The following is a 21,398-nucleotide window of genomic DNA, read 5'->3' on the forward strand; positions in this document are numbered from 1 at the left end:
AACGAAAACCATCACCCTCCCCCGCTCACATTCTATTTAGCCTATTTTCGTTAGCTCTCACACAATTGTTTGCTCTTGAGTAACACATAAAACTCCACAATTGTGCCTTCATCTACCATTTATCTCCTTTTCAACATAAATTCACCAATATAGAATGATTTCTGATTTTGTAAACTATTCCTTTCTATTTCCCCGTTTCGTGTTTCTGTGCATGCGTGTATTTCTTTTTCTTCTTCTTCTTCTTTTCTCAGTGCATCGACTACTCAATACAATTATTCTTTCTTGGGTTTGTGGTGGCTCTTAAAAGAGCCGTTTGATTTTTGATTTGAGGTGCAAATAAACTTATTTGGCACCCTTCTTGGCAGCAGGCTTCTTTGGTTTTGCCGCCTTGGACTTGGTGGTCGTCTTCTTCGCCACTTTCTTCGGGGTTGCCTTCTTGGATGGCTTCTTTGCTGCGGTCTTCTTCTTGGGCGTCTTCGTTTTCTCCGACTTGGTTGCTGTCTTCTTTGCCGGCTTCTTCTTTGTCGCCTTCTTCTTCTTCTTCTCCTTCTTTTCTTCTGCAGCTTTGGCCTTCTTGGCGACCGCCTTCTCTTTCTTTGCGGCTGCCTTTGCCTTGGCCTTCTCGCGGTCAGCCTTGGCCTTTGCCTTCTGCTTCTCTTTTCGTGCCTTCTCCGCCGCCTCTGCCTTTGCTGCCTTGACGTTCAGCTTGAAAGAGCCAGATGCCCCGACACCTTTCGTCTGAACCAGTGTCTCGTTGGCAACCCCTTTCCGCAGAGCTCGCTTGATGAAGATGGTCTGTCGGTCCATATCGCCTACTTTGTAGTTGGCTGCGATGTACTTCTTAATGGCCTGAAGTGAAGATCCATTCCGCTCCTTCAGTGCGCCGATAGCAGCATTGACCATCACCTGAGTCGGTGGATGCTCGGGCGCTTTCTTCTTGGTTGTCTTCTTTGCTGCTTCCGAAGCCGCCATCACGATAACAATCGATGCGATACGTAGTGATTCAGAGAGTAGTGGAACAAAACTAATGACTCGCAACCTTCGCACTGTCGCTTTATCAGCTCATTGCGTACCTCGAAGGAATCACCGGACATCTCGGGCATGGCGTCGTGGAGAACGCTCTGCCTAATGTGCTTCCACATTCTGTTCTCTGTTTCATATTACTTGATTTACTTTTCTGCTCCATTTGTTTTATCCACGTGTTTCCCTAAGGCAGCTGTTTTATATTACAACATGCCGAAAACTGCAACAATTGTTGACAGGAAACGCACAAACACTAGAGCATTAACGCAATCAAACACACAAATTTCCTACATACATGTGGCTGTGCTGTTCTCATGCTGTCGATAAATTACTCTTTTATCTTAATCCCTTCTTTTTAACCTCACAACGGCCTCGCCTGACGATTTATCATCTGTGCATTTTTCACAAATTCATAAATTCTTCCGAAATTCTTGTTACTTAATTCTTGCTTATTTTCATACTCTATCATATGCCTATTCATTCTCCATATTCTCTCCTCATCTAATGGTATGTATTGCCACCTTATATATTTTAGTCTTTATTCTATGCTTATCCCTTATCTATTTTGTCTCCTTATATAATAGTGTGCATTGTCACTTTATATATCTATCGTTATATTTCTTCCTTTATTTTCATCATTGTATTTCTTCCTTTCTCTACATTTCCTATTTATGTGTGATTCAAGTAAGGATAATTAGAGAGAGAGAGAGAGAGAGAGAGAGAGAAAGAAAAAACAAAAACAAAAAACGGAAATCTCAACACAACACAAAATAGCATGATGAATTGAATGTATTCTTTCTGGAAAATGTGGTGGCCCTGATAAGGGCCGTTTGGTTGAAAAGAGCCGTGAAGTCTTTAACTGGACTTTGCAGTCTTCTTCGGCAGAAGCACGGCCTGGATGTTTGGCAGTACACCACCCTGAGCGATTGTCACGCCTCCCAGCAGCTTGTTCAGCTCTTCGTCGTTGCGAACGGCAAGTTGAAGATGTCGCGGGATGATCCTTGTCTTCTTGTTATCGCGTGCGGCGTTGCCGGCCAGCTCCAGAATCTCAGCGGTCAGGTACTCGAGAACAGCAGCTAGGTACACTGGTGCACCAGCGCCTACTCTCTGGGCGTAGTTGCCTTTACGAAGGAAGCGATGAACTCGGCCGACGGGGAACTGCAGGCCGGCGCGTGATGATCGAGACTTGGCCTTGGTGCGAGCCTTGCCAGATTTTCCTCGTCCAGACATGATTGGAGACGGAGAGACAAATGTGTTGACGTGATCTGAATGCTGATTCAACTGAGAGTGTGATCCCCGCTGATTGTTTCCGCACCCATTTATACCCCGCTCGGGGATCCAGCGGGTCAAGATCCTTTTGTTGACCGGTCGACCAATCAGCGTAGCCGATGGTAGCCGTGGGCAGCTTCTGCTGCCAGTGCGGACACAAGCGCTGTTTGCTGCCCTCTTGCTGGCTAACTCGGCACAGTGTGTAGTGGTTCACTTCAGCTCGTTGTATCGAGGCGGCTATCCATATATCATATTTCACGATAAAGCAGTTGTGAATACACACTTTCAGTTGAATCAGCATTCAGATCACGTCAACACATTGATGAATAGACTCATAATTAACGTCACAAACTTTATTTGTTTTTCTTTCCTTGGCCATATAGTTTTACTTTTTCTTATCCCCCCCCCCTCACTCCTTCTATCTCCCTATATATCTATCTACCCCCCTCCCTCTCTCTCTCTCTCTCTCTCCCTCTCTATTAAGCACCTAATAGACCCCTTCTCGTCTCAATTACATATGGATTCAGTTATTTGCGAGGTACACAATCACCGTCGACTGCGTTTCATATGAAGTAGGGGGCGGGGACATTTACGTGCATTTCATTTATCTTTTTGGTTTGTCGACATTTTTTTTTTTTGTTCTTAATTTTTATTTCCGTTCAACTACCTGTGCACTTTTAAATACATAAATATCTTACATCACCCTAGCCTCTACTTTTTAAAAACTAAGAATAACAAACAGAATATTGTATGAACCATGATATTCTTTCTTGATAATGTGGTGGCTCTGAAAAGAGCCGTTGTGTTGGGTGGTGCGACCACGGAGGACAGGCCTCTCTCTACGCCCTCTCTCCCCGGATGCGACGGGCCAGCTGAATGTCCTTGGGCATGATGGTGACCCGCTTGGCGTGGATGGCGCACAGGTTGGTGTCTTCGAACAGACCCACGAGGTAAGCCTCGCTCGCTTCTTGGAGGGCCATGACAGCAGAGCTTTGGAAGCGCAGCTCGGTCTTGAAATCCTGAGCAATCTCACGAACAAGTCGCTGGAAGGGAAGTTTGCGGATGAGAAGTTCGGTGCTCTTCTGGTAGCGGCGAATCTCACGAAGTGCGACTGTGCCGGGCCTATAGCGATGAGGTTTCTTCACTCCTCCGGTGGCGGGGGCACTCTTGCGAGCAGCCTTCGTAGCCAGTTGCTTGCGAGGAGCCTTGCCTCCAGTCGACTTGCGAGCCGTCTGCTTGGTGCGAGCCATGTTTTCTTCAGGTAACGAGTAGGGAGTTTTTTCGATGCGGAGTTGGGAAGAGAATGAAACCGCCGGACATTCAGCTCCCATTTTATATCGCGGACGATGGATCCCTAGACCCGGGACGGATCCAATCCGTGGCCTGTGATTGGTCAAGCAGTGATTTCCTTTGTCCGAGATGACCGCACTGTCCAGTCCCGCAGCGGCGGCCGCCACCCGTCCAGTCTGCTATGGTTGGTCACGCTGCTCAACCTGTTCACGCGTTCCCGTAGATGGCGCCGTTGAGATACCAGCTCGCGAATTCAATGATTATTGCGACCACTATATTGTATACTGAAGACATCATTCCGAACGATTTTTTTCTGTACGCAGCAGGCTGCTGTAACAGTGATATTATTACTATACGTGCATGATGGTATTTGGAATAGATTCATATAGCAACACCTCGTTAAGAAGATGATTCTATAATGCGGTGTGATAATTTAGACTCTTTTGTATTCTCTCTTCTACCCGAAGAGGAAGAGCAGGCAGATTGGAAGTTAATGTATATTGTGCGGGTCTTAAGCATTAATCTGTAATACGTTTGCATGATCTTACCATGTTTCGATCAGGTAGTGCTTTCATTCAACTAATTAATGAGTACATTATGTTAACACGAGAAGCAAATATAAATAAGCAGACAATCTGAAATCACTAAGCAAGCAATGATTTGTATTTCTAGTCTGGTGTGCAAAGTACTAGTTTTTTGATTCGTTATAATTAGGATATGATTTCATACAACAGTTGGATATTCTTTCTTGGTTATGTGGTGGCCCTGATAAGGGCCGTTTGGATTAGAGTCGACTGTGGACATCTACTTGGATGTAGTGTACTTGGTGACAGCTTTGGTGCCCTCGCTGACGGCGTGCTTTGCCAGTTCTCCGGGGAGAAGCAGGCGCACTGCGGTCTGCACTTCACGGCTGCTGATGGTCGACTTCTTGTTGTACTGACCGAGACGGGCAGCTTCGGCGGCGATGCGTTCGAAAATGTCGTTGACGAAGCTGTTCATGATGGACATGGCGCGACTCGAAATTCCAGTATCTGGATGGACTTGCTTCAGAACCTTGTAGATGTAGATGCCGTAGCTCTCCTTCCTCTTCCTACGCCTCTTCTTGTCGGCATTGGGCCGGGGAGCCTTGGCAGCTTTCTTGGAACCCTTCTTGGCAACTTGTCCGGATGGAGGAGCCATTGTGAGCGTTGATTAGACTAAGCGGGTGCGAATTCGACGTTGCTCTGAAAGAGAAATGTTATGGTCAACTGCCCCCTTCCCTCTTTTATACGCGTTCGGAGGATCCGCTCGCACAGTTCATGCAAATTAGATGAGGATTAGCAGAAGCATCGATTCAGGCGGGCGTGACGGCTCTACCTGCCGGCCGTGGTGGAATAATGTTTTGGTTTTTTTTGCCACCAGATGGCGGTAGACAGATTTCTGTCAATATCACCCTAATTTTGTCCTTGAACTGCGTGTAAAAATGAAACACATGCATAATTCTCTGTAAATATTTTATTGATAAATTTTCTTTTCTTCTTGTAATCAAACCAGATCCAGAAAAGCTCCTGTAACTATACATATTCTGTTGCGTGTCTCACGAAATAGCTGCTATCTTCCCTTATTTCTTTTCAGTGCCTGTTAAACTTTTACACGTATTATCTACCTTCGTCGCCGTTTCCTAACGCGCTGCAGCTGAAATTCATTTGTAAAGATTTATTATGCGTTAGAGAAACCATACCTTCTTGCTTGCATACAACTGAAGCATGACTTTGTGTCATTTCTTCTTTCTTTATCTTTTTTCTTCTTTTTTTTTTTTGCCAGTATGCGCTCTTATAATTATGGATATCATTTATCTATTGCAAAGGCAAATGTTTTTGTTTATGATGTAATACCTGAGTTATCTTGTGTTACGTTGAAAATGAAATAAATGAATTGAATTGTCGATACTATTCTTTCTTTCTTTCTTTCTTTATTTGAGTGATTGATTGCTTTTTTGTTTCTCACTACCCAATACTAAGCCCAATGTCAAACAGCAAGATATTATCCAGACTTAATTACTCCAACATGTGTGCTGCGGGTGCTTAATCTGCGCAAAATTGGCTATATGCTGGTCATGCCAAATAGTGCATAGAATCTTTCCTTCACCAAAGAAATGTGTGAAGTTGTTGCTTTCTACAACCCACCCACTATGGGAACAACAACTTTACCAAAAAAAGGCAACAACTTTACACACGAAGCAACAACTTTACACATAAAGCAACAAGTTTACAATCGTATGACAACAACATTACAGAAGCCAAAACAACAACTTTACTTGAGAAAAATTCCTCTCTCTCTCTCTCAATCTCTCTTTCCCTATTTGCAACTGGGGGGCTGTGATGAGCAAAAACATGCCATAGTCGTTATGCCACCGTCATTTACAACCATTTAACTCAATACAGCGTGCAGTGGAAGCGTTTTAAGAGCATGATTGCCACAGAACATGAGGATCAGGCGTGATCCTCTTATCTACGAGGTACATCGACCACCTATCTGTTATAGTATGCTATTATCCCGATAATTGCCCTAACATCGAACAAAGAAACTTTTACACAGTAAGCCTACCTTACACCGCCCGTGTCCCCCAGGCCGCACGCACGTCCGCCCGTACGCACGTAACCAGTCACCCGCCATGACTCTTCCTCCAGTTCCACACAACCAGGTCACCCGCAAACGGGACACACAGTCAAGTCGCGCCGCGAGGCGAGGGGAAGGAGGGGGGGACACAGATAGGTGGTCGATGTACCTCGTAGATAAGAGGATCACGCCTGATCCTCATGATCTACATCAGTACATCTGACCACCTATCTGTTATAGTATGCTAGACCGACACGGACTAACAAGGGAGGCTTGGCTGTAAGGCGGTGTAATCAACGGGACTTCGCCGCTGACAAAAGGGCAGCCCTAGAGAAGGAGGGCACAGCAGCGGGAACGTCCCGCAGATAGAAAGAAATGAAAGAATTGGGAGAACGCCAATAGGCTGCTCTTTGGATCTCCTCAACCGACACTCCTGCGAATAAGGCCCAGGAGGCGCTGATCCCGCGAGTGTCATGAGCGCGAGGCGCTACCCCCGGGGAGAGAGCCTCTGAGCCAGCCGCTTTGATAGCGGCAACAATCCACTTCGATATGGTGTCTTTAGAGGCAGCAGAGAAGGGCTCCTTAGTCACTACAAAGAGTTGATCCCCGGAGCGTCGGTCCTTGGTACGGGCGCAGTAATATTTCAGGGCCCGTACCGGACACCAGACTTTGTCCTCTGCGACAGAGGAATGAGCGGCCAGAGGTTGGATGAAGATCTCAACCGGACTGGAGGCTGCTGTCTGATTTTTGGCCACATACGAAGGGCTAGGGATTAGCCTCACACCAGCCCGTTCCCACCGTATGTGGCCCTGCAGGGTAGACAAAGCATGCAGCGCACTACGGCGCTGCCCAGATGCGATAGCCAAGAGAAAAACCGTCTTGATGGTTAAATCCCTAAGGGAGGCTTCGGCCAAGGGTTCGAAAGGCGACCTGGCAAGCGCCTCTAGCACACGGGGAAGGCTCCAGGAAGGGAGCAATCTCCTCGTCGGGGGGCGTTCCAAGAAAAAGGCGCGAAGTAAGCCTGAGAGGGCGGGGGCAGTGGATATAGTGGACCCATCCTCGAAGCCAGTATGCACTGCCGCGATGGCGGAGCGATACCCCCTAATGGTAGAGATGGTTAAGCCTCTGTCAAAGAGGGAAACCAAAAAGTCCGCCACATCTCTTAGAGGGGCTGAACGGGGATCCACCCCGTGAGATTGGCACCAGGAATAGTATCCAGCCAAACGGGAATTGTAAGCCTCCCGGGTGGATTCTCTCCGGCTGCGGGCAACGAGTGAAGCAACTCGTTCTGACAAGCCCGCCTGAGTACCGGATTCCCTGATAAGGGCCAGGCAATCAGGTGGAGAGAGCTCGGTCGGGGATGTAGAGCTCCCGACACCGGCTGCGCTATTAGCTCTGGGCGAGCTGGAAGGAGCCTTGGGCTCCCCACCAGTAGGTTTGTGAGCTCTAGGAACCAAGACCTCCTTGGCCACCAGGGGGCTATAAGGAGGATGGTAGCCTGGTCCCGCCTGATCTTGCGCAGGACGCGGGGAATGAGGGGGAAGGGTGGGAACGCATAGCCTCTGAATCCCTTCCACTGGAAGGAGAAGGCGTCCAGCCGCCAGGCTGCGGGGTCCTGCACTCTCGTGCAGTACCTGGGTAGCTGAGCATTCAGCTCCGAGGCGAAGAGATCCACCTCCAGTGGTGGCATCTGATTCACCAGTCGGCTCATGATATGCGGGTCGAGTCTCCACTCGGAGGGGAGGACCCGGCCTCGGGACAGGAAGTCCGCAATGAGGTTGTCCCTGCCCGGTATATACGAGGCCATGGGAAAAATCCCCCTGCGCCTGCACCATCTCCACAGTGTGGCAGCGAGGGCGTTCAAGCGTGGGGAATGCGTGCCGCCCTGCTTGTTGATGTATGCCGCCACTGTGACATTGTCTGTGCGGATCAACACAGTCTGGTTTTGGAGTAGAGGTAAGAAGTGGTGGAGGCTCAGGATAACCGCTTGAAACTCCAGCACATTGATGTGGGGGAGGGTAGCCGAAAGGCACCAGTCCCCATAGGCATGGAGCCCCTGACAGTGACCGCCCCAACCCTTGTGGGATGCATCGGTAGTCACTGTGAGCGAGGGATGGGGGGGCTGCAGAGGGCTGCCCCTGCTCAGAAACTCCGGGCAACACCATCGCCTGAATAACAGGCGGGTGGCCGGGGGCAGGGGAACCATTTTCGTCAAGGGGTCCCGAGACGGATGGAAATGACTGAGCAGATGGATCTGCAGGGGGCGCATGTGCAGTCGACAGTCCGGCAGCACATCGACCAGGCTCGCCAGATATCCTAGGAACTGAAGGAAGGATCTGGCAGGGACTCGTCGCTGCCGTCTGAAACGGCGGGCGGCGGATATGATCGTAGACACCCGAGCTGGGCTGGGGCGCGCCAGCTGACGGGGGATGTCTATCACTGCACCCAGGAAGGTTGGGCGTTGTGTGGGCACGAGCTCCGACTTCTCCCAATTTATGAGAAACCCGAGAGACTGTACTGTTCTCAGCAGAAATGACAACTGGTGAGAGAGCAGGGTCTGGGAGCTGGCTGCTAACAGCCAATCGTCGAGGTAGCAAAATATCCTCAGACCCTGTTGCCTGAGGAAGGCTGCTACACACGCGACGAGCCTGGTGAATAGGCGTGGTGCGGGTTTCAGGCCGAAAGGCAGGGCGCGGAAGCGGAACACGTTCCCCTCGAAGGAGAAACCCAGCAGGTCCCTGGATGCTGGTGCTATCGGGACGTGGAGGTAAGCATCCTTGAGATCTATGGACACTGTCCAATCTCCCGGTCTGAGGCAAGGGAGTATGGACGCCAATGTCTCCATTCGAAAATGTTCCGTACGGATGTGCCTGTTTATTCTCTTGAGGTTGAGAATGAGGCGAAAGCTCCCCGAGCGCTTGGGAACCAGAAAGGTAGGGGAAAGGGATAACCGCAGGTGGTCGCGGATCCGTTCCACTGCCCCCTTCGCTAAGAGGGCGGCGATCTCGGCCGCCATGCCTCTGTGTCTGAGGGGAGGCAAGCGAGGGGGGGAAAGACGGATGACGCCTCCGGGTAAGGGAGTGGCGAGCTCGATGGAGAAGCCACCGCCTACAACGGAGAGCACGAAGGCGTCGTCCGTAATGGCCGCCCAGGCCGGCTGGAAGGCCTGAAGGCGGCCGCCCACCCCGGCTGGGGGGGCCTGAAGCGCTCGGGGCAAGGAGTCAAAAGCCGCCGCGGCCCCTGGCGGCCGGGCGGGTTGATCCTCGCTGTCTGTCTCTACCCCTGTGACTGCGGCGCCCGCGGCCGGAGCGGCGGGGCGGCTTAGGGGGAGGCAAGGTGACCGTTACGCGGGGGGGTCCCGCCGAGGGGCAAGCGGCCCCGCGGGGTCGGGGGGCTCGTGGTTGGACGGATCTGAGCTGCGTGGCCAATTCACGGGCCTGTTGGCACCTAGCTAACTCATCCCTGATCCGAGGGGCAAACTGACCTGAGAACAGAAAGGGGCCCTCGCAGGGCATGTCAGCGGTCAGCTGAACCCGCTGTCTAGCTGAAAAACCCAGTGCTTCTAGAGCCAGGTTCCTGCGACGACGAGTCGTGTACAAGGCTGCACGGGTAGACTGTTTCCACAGTTGTTCCGAGATAGACATAAGCAGTGCGTCGAGCAACTGCCTGTCTTCTGGAGAGACCCGCAGGTCGTCTGCTTGTACGGCCAAATTGGTCAGAGCACCCGCGTACGCTGCCAGACGCATCGTGGATCTGGCCAAGATGGACATATGCGTCCACCTCTTGTCTTCCTCAAGAAAGGAGCGTCTGCGTAGGGGGTTGACCTTCCCCACGTAATCGCCTAGAGCAAGCAGCTCGGGGGATAGCGTCTCTGGGGACAGAAAACGGGCCATGTCGCCCGGTTGAAAAGTGAACGCTCTTCTCAAACCAGGAGGGCCACCCCTGGGGGACGGTTCACGAGCGATGCGCCCGTACTCATCCTTGAAGTCGGCTGTGGGTGGAATGCCGGGATGAGTACCCGATCCCCCCCCGGAAGAGTCGGGACGCCTGGGGCTGTTGCTCCGCAGGGTCCGGGCGGACCGTATAAAACTCTTCCAGGTAGCGGAGGAGCAAGGCTTCCGCCTCCTCACTGAGGTGTTTCAAACCAGGCGGGGCCTCGGTCCCAATCAGGGAGGGCGCCGCCGATGAGGTGGACATAGACTCCCACTCTGAAGAGGGGTCAGACTCTGAGGCAGGTACCCCGAGTTGATCAGAGAGGGGTGGGAAAGGGGGAGGCGCTAGTGTTGGGGAGAAAGTCTCCGCTGGCAGTGCGCTATCGTCCAACAAGGAACGGGCCGTCAGGCCCGAGGCAGGGCGTGGGATAGGGGGCGGTAAGAGCAGACCACCAGTAGAGGTAGCTACCGCAGCCTGACTGACAGCGGCCGGGGCCGGGCGATGCAGTCGAAGGCTCTCTGCCTGAGAGGGGAAAGTTTCCTCCCCGGGCGGAGCCCCTAGTGCCGCGGGAGCACGGCTCGTGCCGGCTATGAGCTCCCCGCGTGGCGGCAGTGGGGCCATGGGCACTGAAGAAGCAGCGGTCGATTCGGCCGGAAGGCCGGGGAGCGACCAGCCTCGGCTCTCTGCGAAGCGGCTGAACACCTCAAAGAGTTCAGCTTCACTAGGCTGAGCCTTAGGAGCCTTCTTCTTCTTTTTGCCCGAGGTTTTGGACTTCTTGGAAGAGGGGGAGGCAGAAGGGGCCGTGGAAGGCCTTTTCTTAGCCTTCTTCTTCCTCTTCAGAGTCCCAAGGGACGAGCTTAAGGGCTGTCCGGCCGGTGGGGTGCCGGTCGAGGACGCCGCCGAAAGCTGCCAGTCCCGAGCGGGAGGCTCAACCGGCGCCGCCCGAGCGGACGGGCCGGGGAGGGTCCCAGTGGTGGTAGGTGCCGGCTTGCTAGGAGCGCGGGCAGTTACCAACCTAGGGCCATGCACCCTGGGGTGCTGGCCGAGTCGGAGGGAGGAGGGGGCCCGCGTGGTGGGCAGCCGGGGCGGACCCGCAGCTGGCGCACCACCGCTCCCGAACCCCGCCGCCGCCGGCCTGAGAGAGCCGGGTGGTGGGGAACGGGCGGGGCCGAGGCTGGACGCCGCTGCAGCCGCAGGGCTGCGAGCAGGCGGGGTGGGGGCGGCTCGCATGAGCGAAGGCGCTCGTGGCGGCACCCCACCGCTCTCTGTCACCATGGGCCGGCTAGGGCCGGGGGACGAGAGGCCAGCCAAACTCCGGTCAGGTCGCCAAGGACGACCACCCTCCTCCCCCGAATCACTTCCCTCAGAAGCGAGAATCTCAAGGGGCGGATCGGCGGAGCCGGATCCGAGCCCCTCCGGTTCAGGGACCGGCAAAGAGACTCCCTCCGCGAGGGGGTTCCGAGCAGAAAGCTCTGAGTCCGTCGGCCGTGCGGCCCCGGACGGAACCAGGGCCGGAGCCCTAAGTATGGGGGGGTGGGAGGATAGCCAAGCCTCCAACGTGGCCCACAAGGGGTCTGACCAAGTGGAGCACGTGGGACAGGGACTAGATCGGGTGCACGTGCGATGCAAAGCGCAAACTGGATGTGCGTCCCAATCTGGAATGGCCCGGCGACAAGAAGTGCATCTAAGAGTCATCCTGTATAAAAGAGAAGAGGACTCAGTTAGCAACAACATAAAGAAAATGTAGACATGAATAAACATACAAGTATCTTTACAAGAAAGTGTATGTTAAAACAAGGGACTCAAAAACCAAGTCAAAGTAGGCTTAAAAGCGTACAAGACAAGGGGCGGGAATTGGGCCGAGCTGGGCCGACAAAATTATCGTTGAAGGCTCAGCATAAAATACCCAAGAGACAGTAAACAAACATGAAACATGTGCGAAAAGGGTGAGAAAAACACCCAATCGAAATATAAAAGAAGCCCCAGAGGCGCGCCATAGGCGTGGGCCACCTCAATAAAGGCCTAAGGGGGGCACGACACACATGAAACATGCACGGAACCGAGTCTGGGGACGAAAACCCAAAGACAAGGTGCAATTAAGTCCCAAAGGGCTAGCCATAAGGTCTACAAACCATAATAAGGACCCTAATGGCGTGCCATACGACTACAAGTTGAGTAAATATGGCCAAAGGGCTTGCCATAGGTCAACGATCGGTAATAATGACGCTAATGGCGTGCCATAGCCCAAGCATGGCGAAGACGGCCCCCCACGGCCAGCCATAGGCTAACTACGGTAACGAGATACTAACTCACGGCGTAGAGCCTACGAAGAAACCTCGATGTTTCTAACACCTTCAAAAGGGTCAAAAAACACCAAAAAACTCCCGAGAAGGTATAAAAGCATGAACGGGAGGAGGAAAAAACATAAAAGGAACGACAAAAAGCCGAACCGAGGTAGGCTAAGACGAGAAAGGGGGAAAAAACCCGCCAGTGCGTGGCGAGAAGCGAGGCACGGTGCACACACCATACAAACGTATGGGGCAGCGCGAAACAAAACCGCGGAGGTTTGGATCGAAATAAAATTCACGATTTCGCCCCTTTCTCGGTACCAAATGATGACAAAAACGATCTACAAATGTGATACAACAATCAAGGAGCAAAAATAAGGAAAGATATTGCCTGATTGCTGGGGGATCCCGCTGATGCAGTCGGGTTATCACGAGAGATCGAAAACACGTCTAAACGCGATGGTGGGCGAACAGGGAAGAGGAAGAGTCATGGCGGGTGACTGGTTACGTGCGTACGGGCGGACGTGCGTGCGGCCTGGGGGACACGGGCGGTGTAAGGTAGGCTTACTGTGTAAAAGTTTCTTTGTTCGATGTTAGGGCAATTATCGGGATAATAGCATACTATAACAGATAGGTGGTCAGATGTACTGATGTAGATCAGAAAAAAAAAAACTGAACTAGAAATATGTAAGATGTTATATAAAGATGGGGTAATTATTCCAGTATAATATAATGACGAGGTTTGAGCATTGATTCAAACGTGCTTCTCATAATGACGTTCGGTCCATAGAATATGACCTGACGTGTCGTAATAACAAATGAAAGAGATGTGGAAATTTGTTTCATAAAGTGTATTCTTTCTTGATAATGTGGTGGCTCTGAAAAGAGCCGTTGTTTTGTGGTACAGGAGGCCGTTGAATTCTAGCCGCCAAATCCGTAGAGTGTGCGTCCCTGCCTCTTCAATGCGTAAACGACGTCCATGGCAGTAACCGTCTTGCGTTTGGCATGCTCGCAGTATGTCACTGCATCGCGGATCACGTTCTCAAGGAAGACTTTCAGGACTCCGCGGGTTTCTTCGTAGATGAGGCCCGAGATTCGCTTCACTCCGCCCCTTCTTGCCAGACGACGGATTGCTGGCTTGGTGATGCCCTGGATGTTATCACGAAGAACTTTGCGGTGCCGCTTTGCTCCTCCCTTTCCTAGTCCTTTGCCTCCTTTACCGCGTCCAGACATGATGGTGCGAGTTGATTGTGGTATAGCTGATGAGAAATCCAAAAGCCGAATGATGACGCTGCACCTGACCGAACAGGTTTTAAGTAACCGCTTTGCGGACATGGAGGGCGACGCCCCATTCTCCTACTGTCCGCCGCGGCCAGCCCACGATCCGCCTGCACGACATCCGGCTGGATCGAGTGCGCCACCTCACGGCCGTCCGTTGCGTTGACCAGACCAGCGCCGCGAGTCGGACGGGCACTGTGTCACATCACATACATTACTCTGTCGCACATTACCTAAAGAAATGAACAAATGAAATACACATATGATAATATTGACAGCATATGGAGTAGCAGATATGCACATATGAATATATACACACTCACATGATTTCGAGTTTGAAAAGATTTTTCAGAGTAAAACTTCTCTCTCAAACGAAAACCATCACCCTCCCCCGCTCACATTCTATTTAGCCTATTTTCGTTAGCTCTCACACAATTGTTTGCTCTTGAGTAACACATAAAACTCCACAATTGTGCCTTCATCTACCATTTATCTCCTTTTCAACATAAATTCACCAATATAGAATGATTTCTGATTTTGTAAACTATTCCTTTCTATTTCCCCGTTTCGTGTTTCTGTGCATGCGTGTATTTCTTTTTCTTCTTCTTCTTCTTTTCTCAGTGCATCGACTACTCAATACAATTATTCTTTCTTGGGTTTGTGGTGGCTCTTAAAAGAGCCGTTTGATTTTTGATTTGAGGTGCAAATAAACTTATTTGGCACCCTTCTTGGCAGCAGGCTTCTTTGGTTTTGCCGCCTTGGACTTGGTGGTCGTCTTCTTCGCCACTTTCTTCGGGGTTGCCTTCTTGGATGGCTTCTTTGCTGCGGTCTTCTTCTTGGGCGTCTTCGTTTTCTCCGACTTGGTTGCTGTCTTCTTTGCCGGCTTCTTCTTTGTCGCCTTCTTCTTCTTCTCCTTCTTTTCTTCTGCAGCTTTGGCCTTCTTGGCGACCGCCTTCTCTTTCTTTGCGGCTGCCTTTGCCTTGGCCTTCTCGCGGTCAGCCTTGGCCTTTGCCTTCTGCTTCTCTTTTCGTGCCTTCTCCGCCGCCTCTGCCTTTGCTGCCTTGACGTTCAGCTTGAAAGAGCCAGATGCCCCGACACCTTTCGTCTGAACCAGTGTCTCGTTGGCAACCCCTTTCCGCAGAGCTCGCTTGATGAAGATGGTCTGTCGGTCCATATCGCCTACTTTGTAGTTGGCTGCGATGTACTTCTTAATGGCCTGAAGTGAAGATCCATTCCGCTCCTTCAGTGCGCCGATAGCAGCACGGCCGTAATCTGGCAGAACTGCGTATCTCCTTTAACACATTACGCCAGAAATTGGGTTTAAAGATTCAATGTTACACCTTTCTAAACTGAGATACGATGAGTTGCATTTTTCCTCTTTTCTCGGTCATAATTGGTCTAAAGAATTTATTTCCAGCAAAAAAATGACAATCTGACCTTTTTAAGTAGTAAAAATTACCAATTTAAAAAAACTTACGCAGTTCTGCCAGATTAATCGTCGCCAAATTTTTGCGATCGTAATCTGGCAGAACTGCGTATCTCTGGTCACGTGCCCGGATTGATCAGCCAGAACTGCGTAAGTTTTTGGCCATGCGGGGGGTTTTTCAGGCAGAACTGCGTATCTCTAGGAGATACGCAGTTCTGCCTGATAAGCACGTGTTTCATCAGGCAGAACTACGTATCTCTTTTTGTCGTCAACCACGTGCTTATCAGCCAGAACTGCGTATCTCCTAGAGATACGCAGTTCTGGCTGATAAACACGTGGTTTATCAACCAGAACTACGTATCTCGGTCTATTTTCTGCGGGTTGTCTATCGTATTTTACCATCCATCCTCTTACTATTCAGCGGATGCAGTGTCAAAACAATGAATATTTTAGATCGAGTACAATTTTTTTGAAATATTTGTATTGTATAAAGTCATCATTATTGATTCACATTTAATTTCATTTTATCCATTCATTTGTATATGGAAAATAACTTGCTTTCCCCAAATGTTGTCAGTCTGTGTTCATGTTTCAGTATTATTTAGCGGCACAAGAAGTACTGCTACATCAAAAGCCTGGCTGCTGCTTGGGTTATTGTCGATCTCATGAAGCATTGCATTTGGACTAAGAATAATATTAGACTAGGTTCTAGATGTTAAGCTATATTTTTCATCAAGACTATAGGTACTACACTGTAGACCGTCGTCTATTCAGGCCTAACGATACACTAGACATCTAGAGACTAGTACTAGTAGAGCGGTACGTAGGAATCTGCATACGATAGGCCTACTGATCTCATCATTATCCTAGTATTCCTACTCTATGCCCAAAGTAAGAGTAAGCCTAGACCCTTTTGGCTGAAGGCCTAAACTCTATTTAAACTAAAGAATATTAGGAGCTAGGCCTGACTAAAAGTTTATTTACAGCTTTATTAGAAAATAAAAAAAATAGACCCTAGTTCTCGTTTGTGTCGACTCCTAGTCCTACTGTAGGCCTTATTGTCACTACAGTACTAACGTTAGGGTAGTAGTGTTCTAACCGTTACTATCTATTTCTACGCAGGCCTATTAAAAACGTACGAGAACTCTCGAACTCTGTCTACTCGATTGTCTAGGTCTATGTAACATCCAGACGTCTATTTTGGGGCGTCATTATAACAGACTAGTAGATCAATGAAAATTAGTTTCTAGATTTTCTAGTCTAGACTCTAGATCTAACGCTAGACTCTATATCCAGGTAGGGGCTAAATCTAGCGTTACAGCTAGACTGTTTATTGGGGATCTAGGCCTAGAAGGTACTAATGTTGTAGATCTAAGAACAACATAAAGCCTAACATGCCTATCTATAATGACTAACGGTAAGTCTATAGAGTCTATAGCCTATAATGTCTAGTAGTAGGCCCCTAGTACTGGTAGTAATGTATAGAACACAGATCTAAATCTAAGTTTCAGATCTATTTCTAGGGCTAAATGTTTATAATTTAGCGTTTAACCTGTAGATTCTAGATTCTTCATATTACAGACTTCAAGAATGTCTGGCCGAATCAAATCTAGAAAAATAGAAAACTGAGTAAAGACAGAATAACCGGCGATTCAGCCTAAGTTAAGTAACGGTAGGCCCCAGTAGTCTACTAGTAGTAGGCCCCTACTGCACAATTTACTGGGAGTACCGGTACGGTACCGGTATTAAAAAGTAAACTGTAAAAGTGTTAGTATTGGTCAATTTCTGACGTCTGTAGGATTGGATCGAAAATGCCATCGTTATAGACGGTATCCTAGATATTCATTAAACTTCTCGAGATCAATCCCATAGATCCAAGCCCACTAACCGCTTATTACAATGAAAAATAAAATAAGAAGCTATGGTCAATGGATTACAGATATTGTTGTTCGCGTGACCTACGCTACCGCACAGTACATTGATTTCACGTACACTAACAATCATGGACAAGTGCTGCAGCAGTACCAAGTAGGCCTAAAGTTGACTGGAGCGTGATGTCAGACAAGATGAAAACTATAACGTTTGTTAGATCTAGAAATGCTCTAGGCTTAAAAAACACTAGATTGTAGCAAAACTTAATAGTAAGGCATACCGCATATTGACCTGTTTTGAAGCCTGCCAGTCTATGAAGGGAAAGAAAGTGGCAATTTCCCCCAAGAGTAACGAGGGTTATTGCTTTAGCGTGACTGTCGTCGTGTACAATACACGTAGCCGCACGACGTGTCTAGCTAGCTAGCTAGCTAGCTAGGCACTGCTAACCTGAACGCGCAGCGCGTTCGTCACTACCAAGGTCGCGCACGCGCGTGTTAAGATATACCATGTCCGTGCGGGACGCAGGAACACCTTGGTCCAAGCGTTGTCGTAAGTCGACTTACGCAGTTCTGCCTGATTAACATCGGAAAATTCATTTCGAATCTCGACTTACGCAGTTCTGCCAGATTAATCGCCCTCTCTCCTCAGGAATTTTGCCAAAATCACTTTCTAAAAATAACTTTCTGTACCGATTCACAACTTATTTTTTGGCCCACTTGAAAGAGCATGAGAAAAAACACTCAAAACACTCAAAACCTGAAAATCGACCAAAATCGACTTAGGGAGTTCTGCCAGATTACGGCCGAGCATTGACCATCACCTGAGTCGGTGGATGCTCGGGCGCTTTCTTCTTGGTTGTCTTCTTTGCTGCTTCCGAAGCCGCCATCACGATAACAATCGATGCGATACGTAGTGATTCAGAGAGTAGTGGAACAAAACTAATGACTCGCAACCTTCGCACTGTCGCTTTATCAGCTCATTGCGTACCTCGAAGGAATCACCGGACATCTCGGGCATGGCGTCGTGGAGAACGCTCTGCCTAATGTGCTTCCACATTCTGTTCTCTGTTTCATATTACTTGATTTACTTTTCTGCTCCATTTGTTTTATCCACGTGTTTCCCTAAGGCAGCTGTTTTATATTACAACATGCCGAAAACTGCAACAATTGTTGACAGGAAACGCACAAACACTAGAGCATTAACGCAATCAAACACACAAATTTCCTACATACATGTGGCTGTGCTGTTCTCATGCTGTCGATAAATTACTCTTTTATCTTAATCCCTTCTTTTTAACCTCACAACGGCCTCGCCTGACGATTTATCATCTGTGCATTTTTCACAAATTCATAAATTCTTCCGAAATTCTTGTTACTTAATTCTTGCTTATTTTCATACTCTATCATATGCCTATTCATTCTCCATATTCTCTCCTCATCTAATGGTATGTATTGCCACCTTATATATTTTAGTCTTTATTCTATGCTTATCCCTTATCTATTTTGTCTCCTTATATAATAGTGTGCATTGTCACTTTATATATCTATCGTTATATTTCTTCCTTTATTTTCATCATTGTATTTCTTCCTTTCTCTACATTTCCTATTTATGTGTGATTCAAGTAAGGATAATTAGAGAGAGAGAGAGAGAGAGAGAGAGAGAGAAAGAAAAAACAAAAACAAAAAACGGAAATCTCAACACAACACAAAATAGCATGATGAATTGAATGTATTCTTTCTGGAAAATGTGGTGGCCCTGATAAGGGCCGTTTGGTTGAAAAGAGCCGTGAAGTCTTTAACTGGACTTTGCAGTCTTCTTCGGCAGAAGCACGGCCTGGATGTTTGGCAGTACACCACCCTGAGCGATTGTCACGCCTCCCAGCAGCTTGTTCAGCTCTTCGTCGTTGCGAACGGCAAGTTGAAGATGTCGCGGGATGATCCTTGTCTTCTTGTTATCGCGTGCGGCGTTGCCGGCCAGCTCCAGAATCTCAGCGGTCAGGTACTCGAGAACAGCAGCTAGGTACACTGGTGCACCAGCGCCTACTCTCTGGGCGTAGTTGCCTTTACGAAGGAAGCGATGAACTCGGCCGACGGGGAACTGCAGGCCGGCGCGTGATGATCGAGACTTGGCCTTGGTGCGAGCCTTGCCAGATTTTCCTCGTCCAGACATGATTGGAGACGGAGAGACAAATGTGTTGACGTGATCTGAATGTTGATTCAACTGAGAGTGTGATCCCCGCTGATTGTTTCCGCACCCATTTATACCCCGCTCGGGGATCCAGCGGGTCAAGATCCTTTTGTTGACCGGTCGACCAATCAGCGTAGCCGATGGTAGCCGTGGGCAGCTTCTGCTGCCAGTGCGGACACAAGCGCTGTTTGCTGCCCTCTTGCTGGCTAACTCGGCACAGTGTGTAGTGGTTCACTTCAGCTCGTTGTATCGAGGCGGCTATCCATATATCATATTTCACGATAAAGCAGTTGTGAATACACACTTTCAGTTGAATCAGCATTCAGATCACGTCAACACATTGATGAATAGACTCATAATTAACGTCACAAACTTTATTTGTTTTTCTTTCCTTGGCCATATAGTTTTACTTTTTCTTATCCCCCCCCCCTCACTCCTTCTATCTCCCTATATATCTATCTACCCCCCTCCCTCTCTCTCTCTCTCTCTCTCCCTCTCTATTAAGCACCTAATAGACCCCTTCTCGTCTCAATTACATATGGATTCAGTTATTTGCGAGGTACACAATCACCGTCGACTGCGTTTCATATGAAGTAGGGGGCGGGGACATTTACGTGCATTTCATTTATCTTTTTGGTTTGTCGACATTTTTTTTTTTTTGTTCTTAATTTTTATTTCCGTTCAACTACCTGTGCACTTTTAAATACATAAATATCTTACATCACCCTAGCCTCTACTTTTTAAAAACTAAGAATAACAAACAGAATATTGTATGAACCATGATATTCTTTCTTGATAATGTGGTGGCTCTGAAAAGAGCCGTTGTGTTGGGTGGTGCGACCACGGAGGACAGGCCTCTCTCTACGCCCTCTCTCCCCGGATGCGACGGGCCAGCTGAATGTCCTTGGGCATGATGGTGACCCGCTTGGCGTGGATGGCGCACAGGTTGGTGTCTTCGAACAGACCCACGAGGTAAGCCTCGCTCGCTTCTTGGAGGGCCATGACAGCAGAGCTTTGGAAGCGCAGCTCGGTCTTGAAATCCTGAGCAATCTCACGAACAAGTCGCTGGAAGGGAAGTTTGCGGATGAGAAGTTCGGTGCTCTTCTGGTAGCGGCGAATCTCACGAAGTGCGACTGTGCCGGGCCTATAGCGATGAGGTTTCTTCACTCCTCCGGTGGCGGGGGCACTCTTGCGAGCAGCCTTCGTAGCCAGTTGCTTGCGAGGAGCCTTGCCTCCAGTCGACTTGCGAGCCGTCTGCTTGGTGCGAGCCATGTTTTCTTCAGGTAACGAGTAGGGAGTTTTTTCGATGCGGAGTTGGGAAGAGAATGAAACCGCCGGACATTCAGCTCCCATTTTATATCGCGGACGATGGATCCCTAGACCCGGGACGGATCCAATCCGTGGCCTGTGATTGGTCAAGCAGTGATTTCCTTTGTCCGAGATGACCGCACTGTCCAGTCCCGCAGCGGCGGCCGCCACCCGTCCAGTCTGCTATGGTTGGTCACGCTGCTCAACCTGTTCACGCGTTCCCGTAGATGGCGCCGTTGAGATACCAGCTCGCGAATTCAATGATTATTGCGACCACTATATTGTATACTGAAGACATCATTCCGAACGATTTTTTTCTGTACGCAGCAGGCTGCTGTAACAGTGATATTATTACTATACGTGCATGATGGTATTTGGAATAGATTCATATAGCAACACCTCGTTAAGAAGATGATTCTATAATGCGGTGTGATAATTTAGACTCTTTTGTATTCTCTCTTCTACCCGAAGAGGAAGAGCAGGCAGATTGGAAGTTAATGTATATTGTGCGGGTCTTAAGCATTAATCTGTAATACGTTTGCATGATCTTACCATGTTTCGATCAGGTAGTGCTTTCATTCAACTAATTAATGAGTACATTATGTTAACACGAGAAGCAAATATAAATAAGCAGACAATCTGAAATCACTAAGCAAGCAATGATTTGTATTTCTAGTCTGGTGTGCAAAGTACTAGTTTTTTGATTCGTTATAATTAGGATATGATTTCATACAACAGTTGGATATTCTTTCTTGGTTATGTGGTGGCCCTGATAAGGGCCGTTTGGATTAGAGTCGACTGTGGACATCTACTTGGATGTAGTGTACTTGGTGACAGCTTTGGTGCCCTCGCTGACGGCGTGCTTTGCCAGTTCTCCGGGGAGAAGCAGGCGCACTGCGGTCTGCACTTCACGGCTGCTGATGGTC

At 49.1% G+C, this 21,398-nt stretch overlaps 1 protein-coding gene across 1 annotated transcript; it reads right to left on the reverse strand.

The window, feature by feature from the left end:
* Positions 1-6,473: 6,473 nt before the first annotated feature.
* Positions 6,474-10,073, reverse strand: LOC139709247 (uncharacterized). Its single transcript, XM_071621199.1, has 3 exons — positions 9,637-10,073; positions 7,368-9,500; positions 6,474-7,305 (listed from the first exon to the last, which is right to left on the reverse strand). The coding sequence occupies exons 1-3, from the start codon at positions 10,071-10,073 to the stop codon at positions 6,474-6,476; spliced, it is 3,402 nt and encodes a 1,133-aa protein (XP_071477300.1).
* Between the last annotated feature and the right edge of the window lie 11,325 nt (positions 10,074-21,398).

The sequence above is a fragment of the Diadema antillarum genome, unplaced genomic scaffold (genome assembly GCF_040938485.1).
Source record: "Diadema antillarum isolate AM-2024a unplaced genomic scaffold, OU_Dant_1.0 seq00001419_RagTag, whole genome shotgun sequence".
NCBI lineage: Eukaryota > Metazoa > Echinodermata > Echinoidea > Diadematoida > Diadematidae > Diadema > Diadema antillarum.

Bases quoted from the DNA above. Each gene is read 5' to 3' on its own strand.
- LOC139709247 (XM_071621199.1), bottom strand. From the start codon at position 10,073: ATGGCCCGTTTTCTGTCCCCAGAGACGCTATCCCCCGAGCTGCTTGCT. The intron at 9,501-9,636 runs GTTAGCTAGGTG...CCTCCCCCTAAG, and splicing joins GCCCCTCGGATCAGGGATGA to CCGCCCCGCCGCTCCGGCCG. The intron at 7,306-7,367 runs GTGGATCCCCGT...CCTCTTTGACAG, and splicing joins CCTGGTGCCAATCTCACGGG to AGGCTTAACCATCTCTACCA.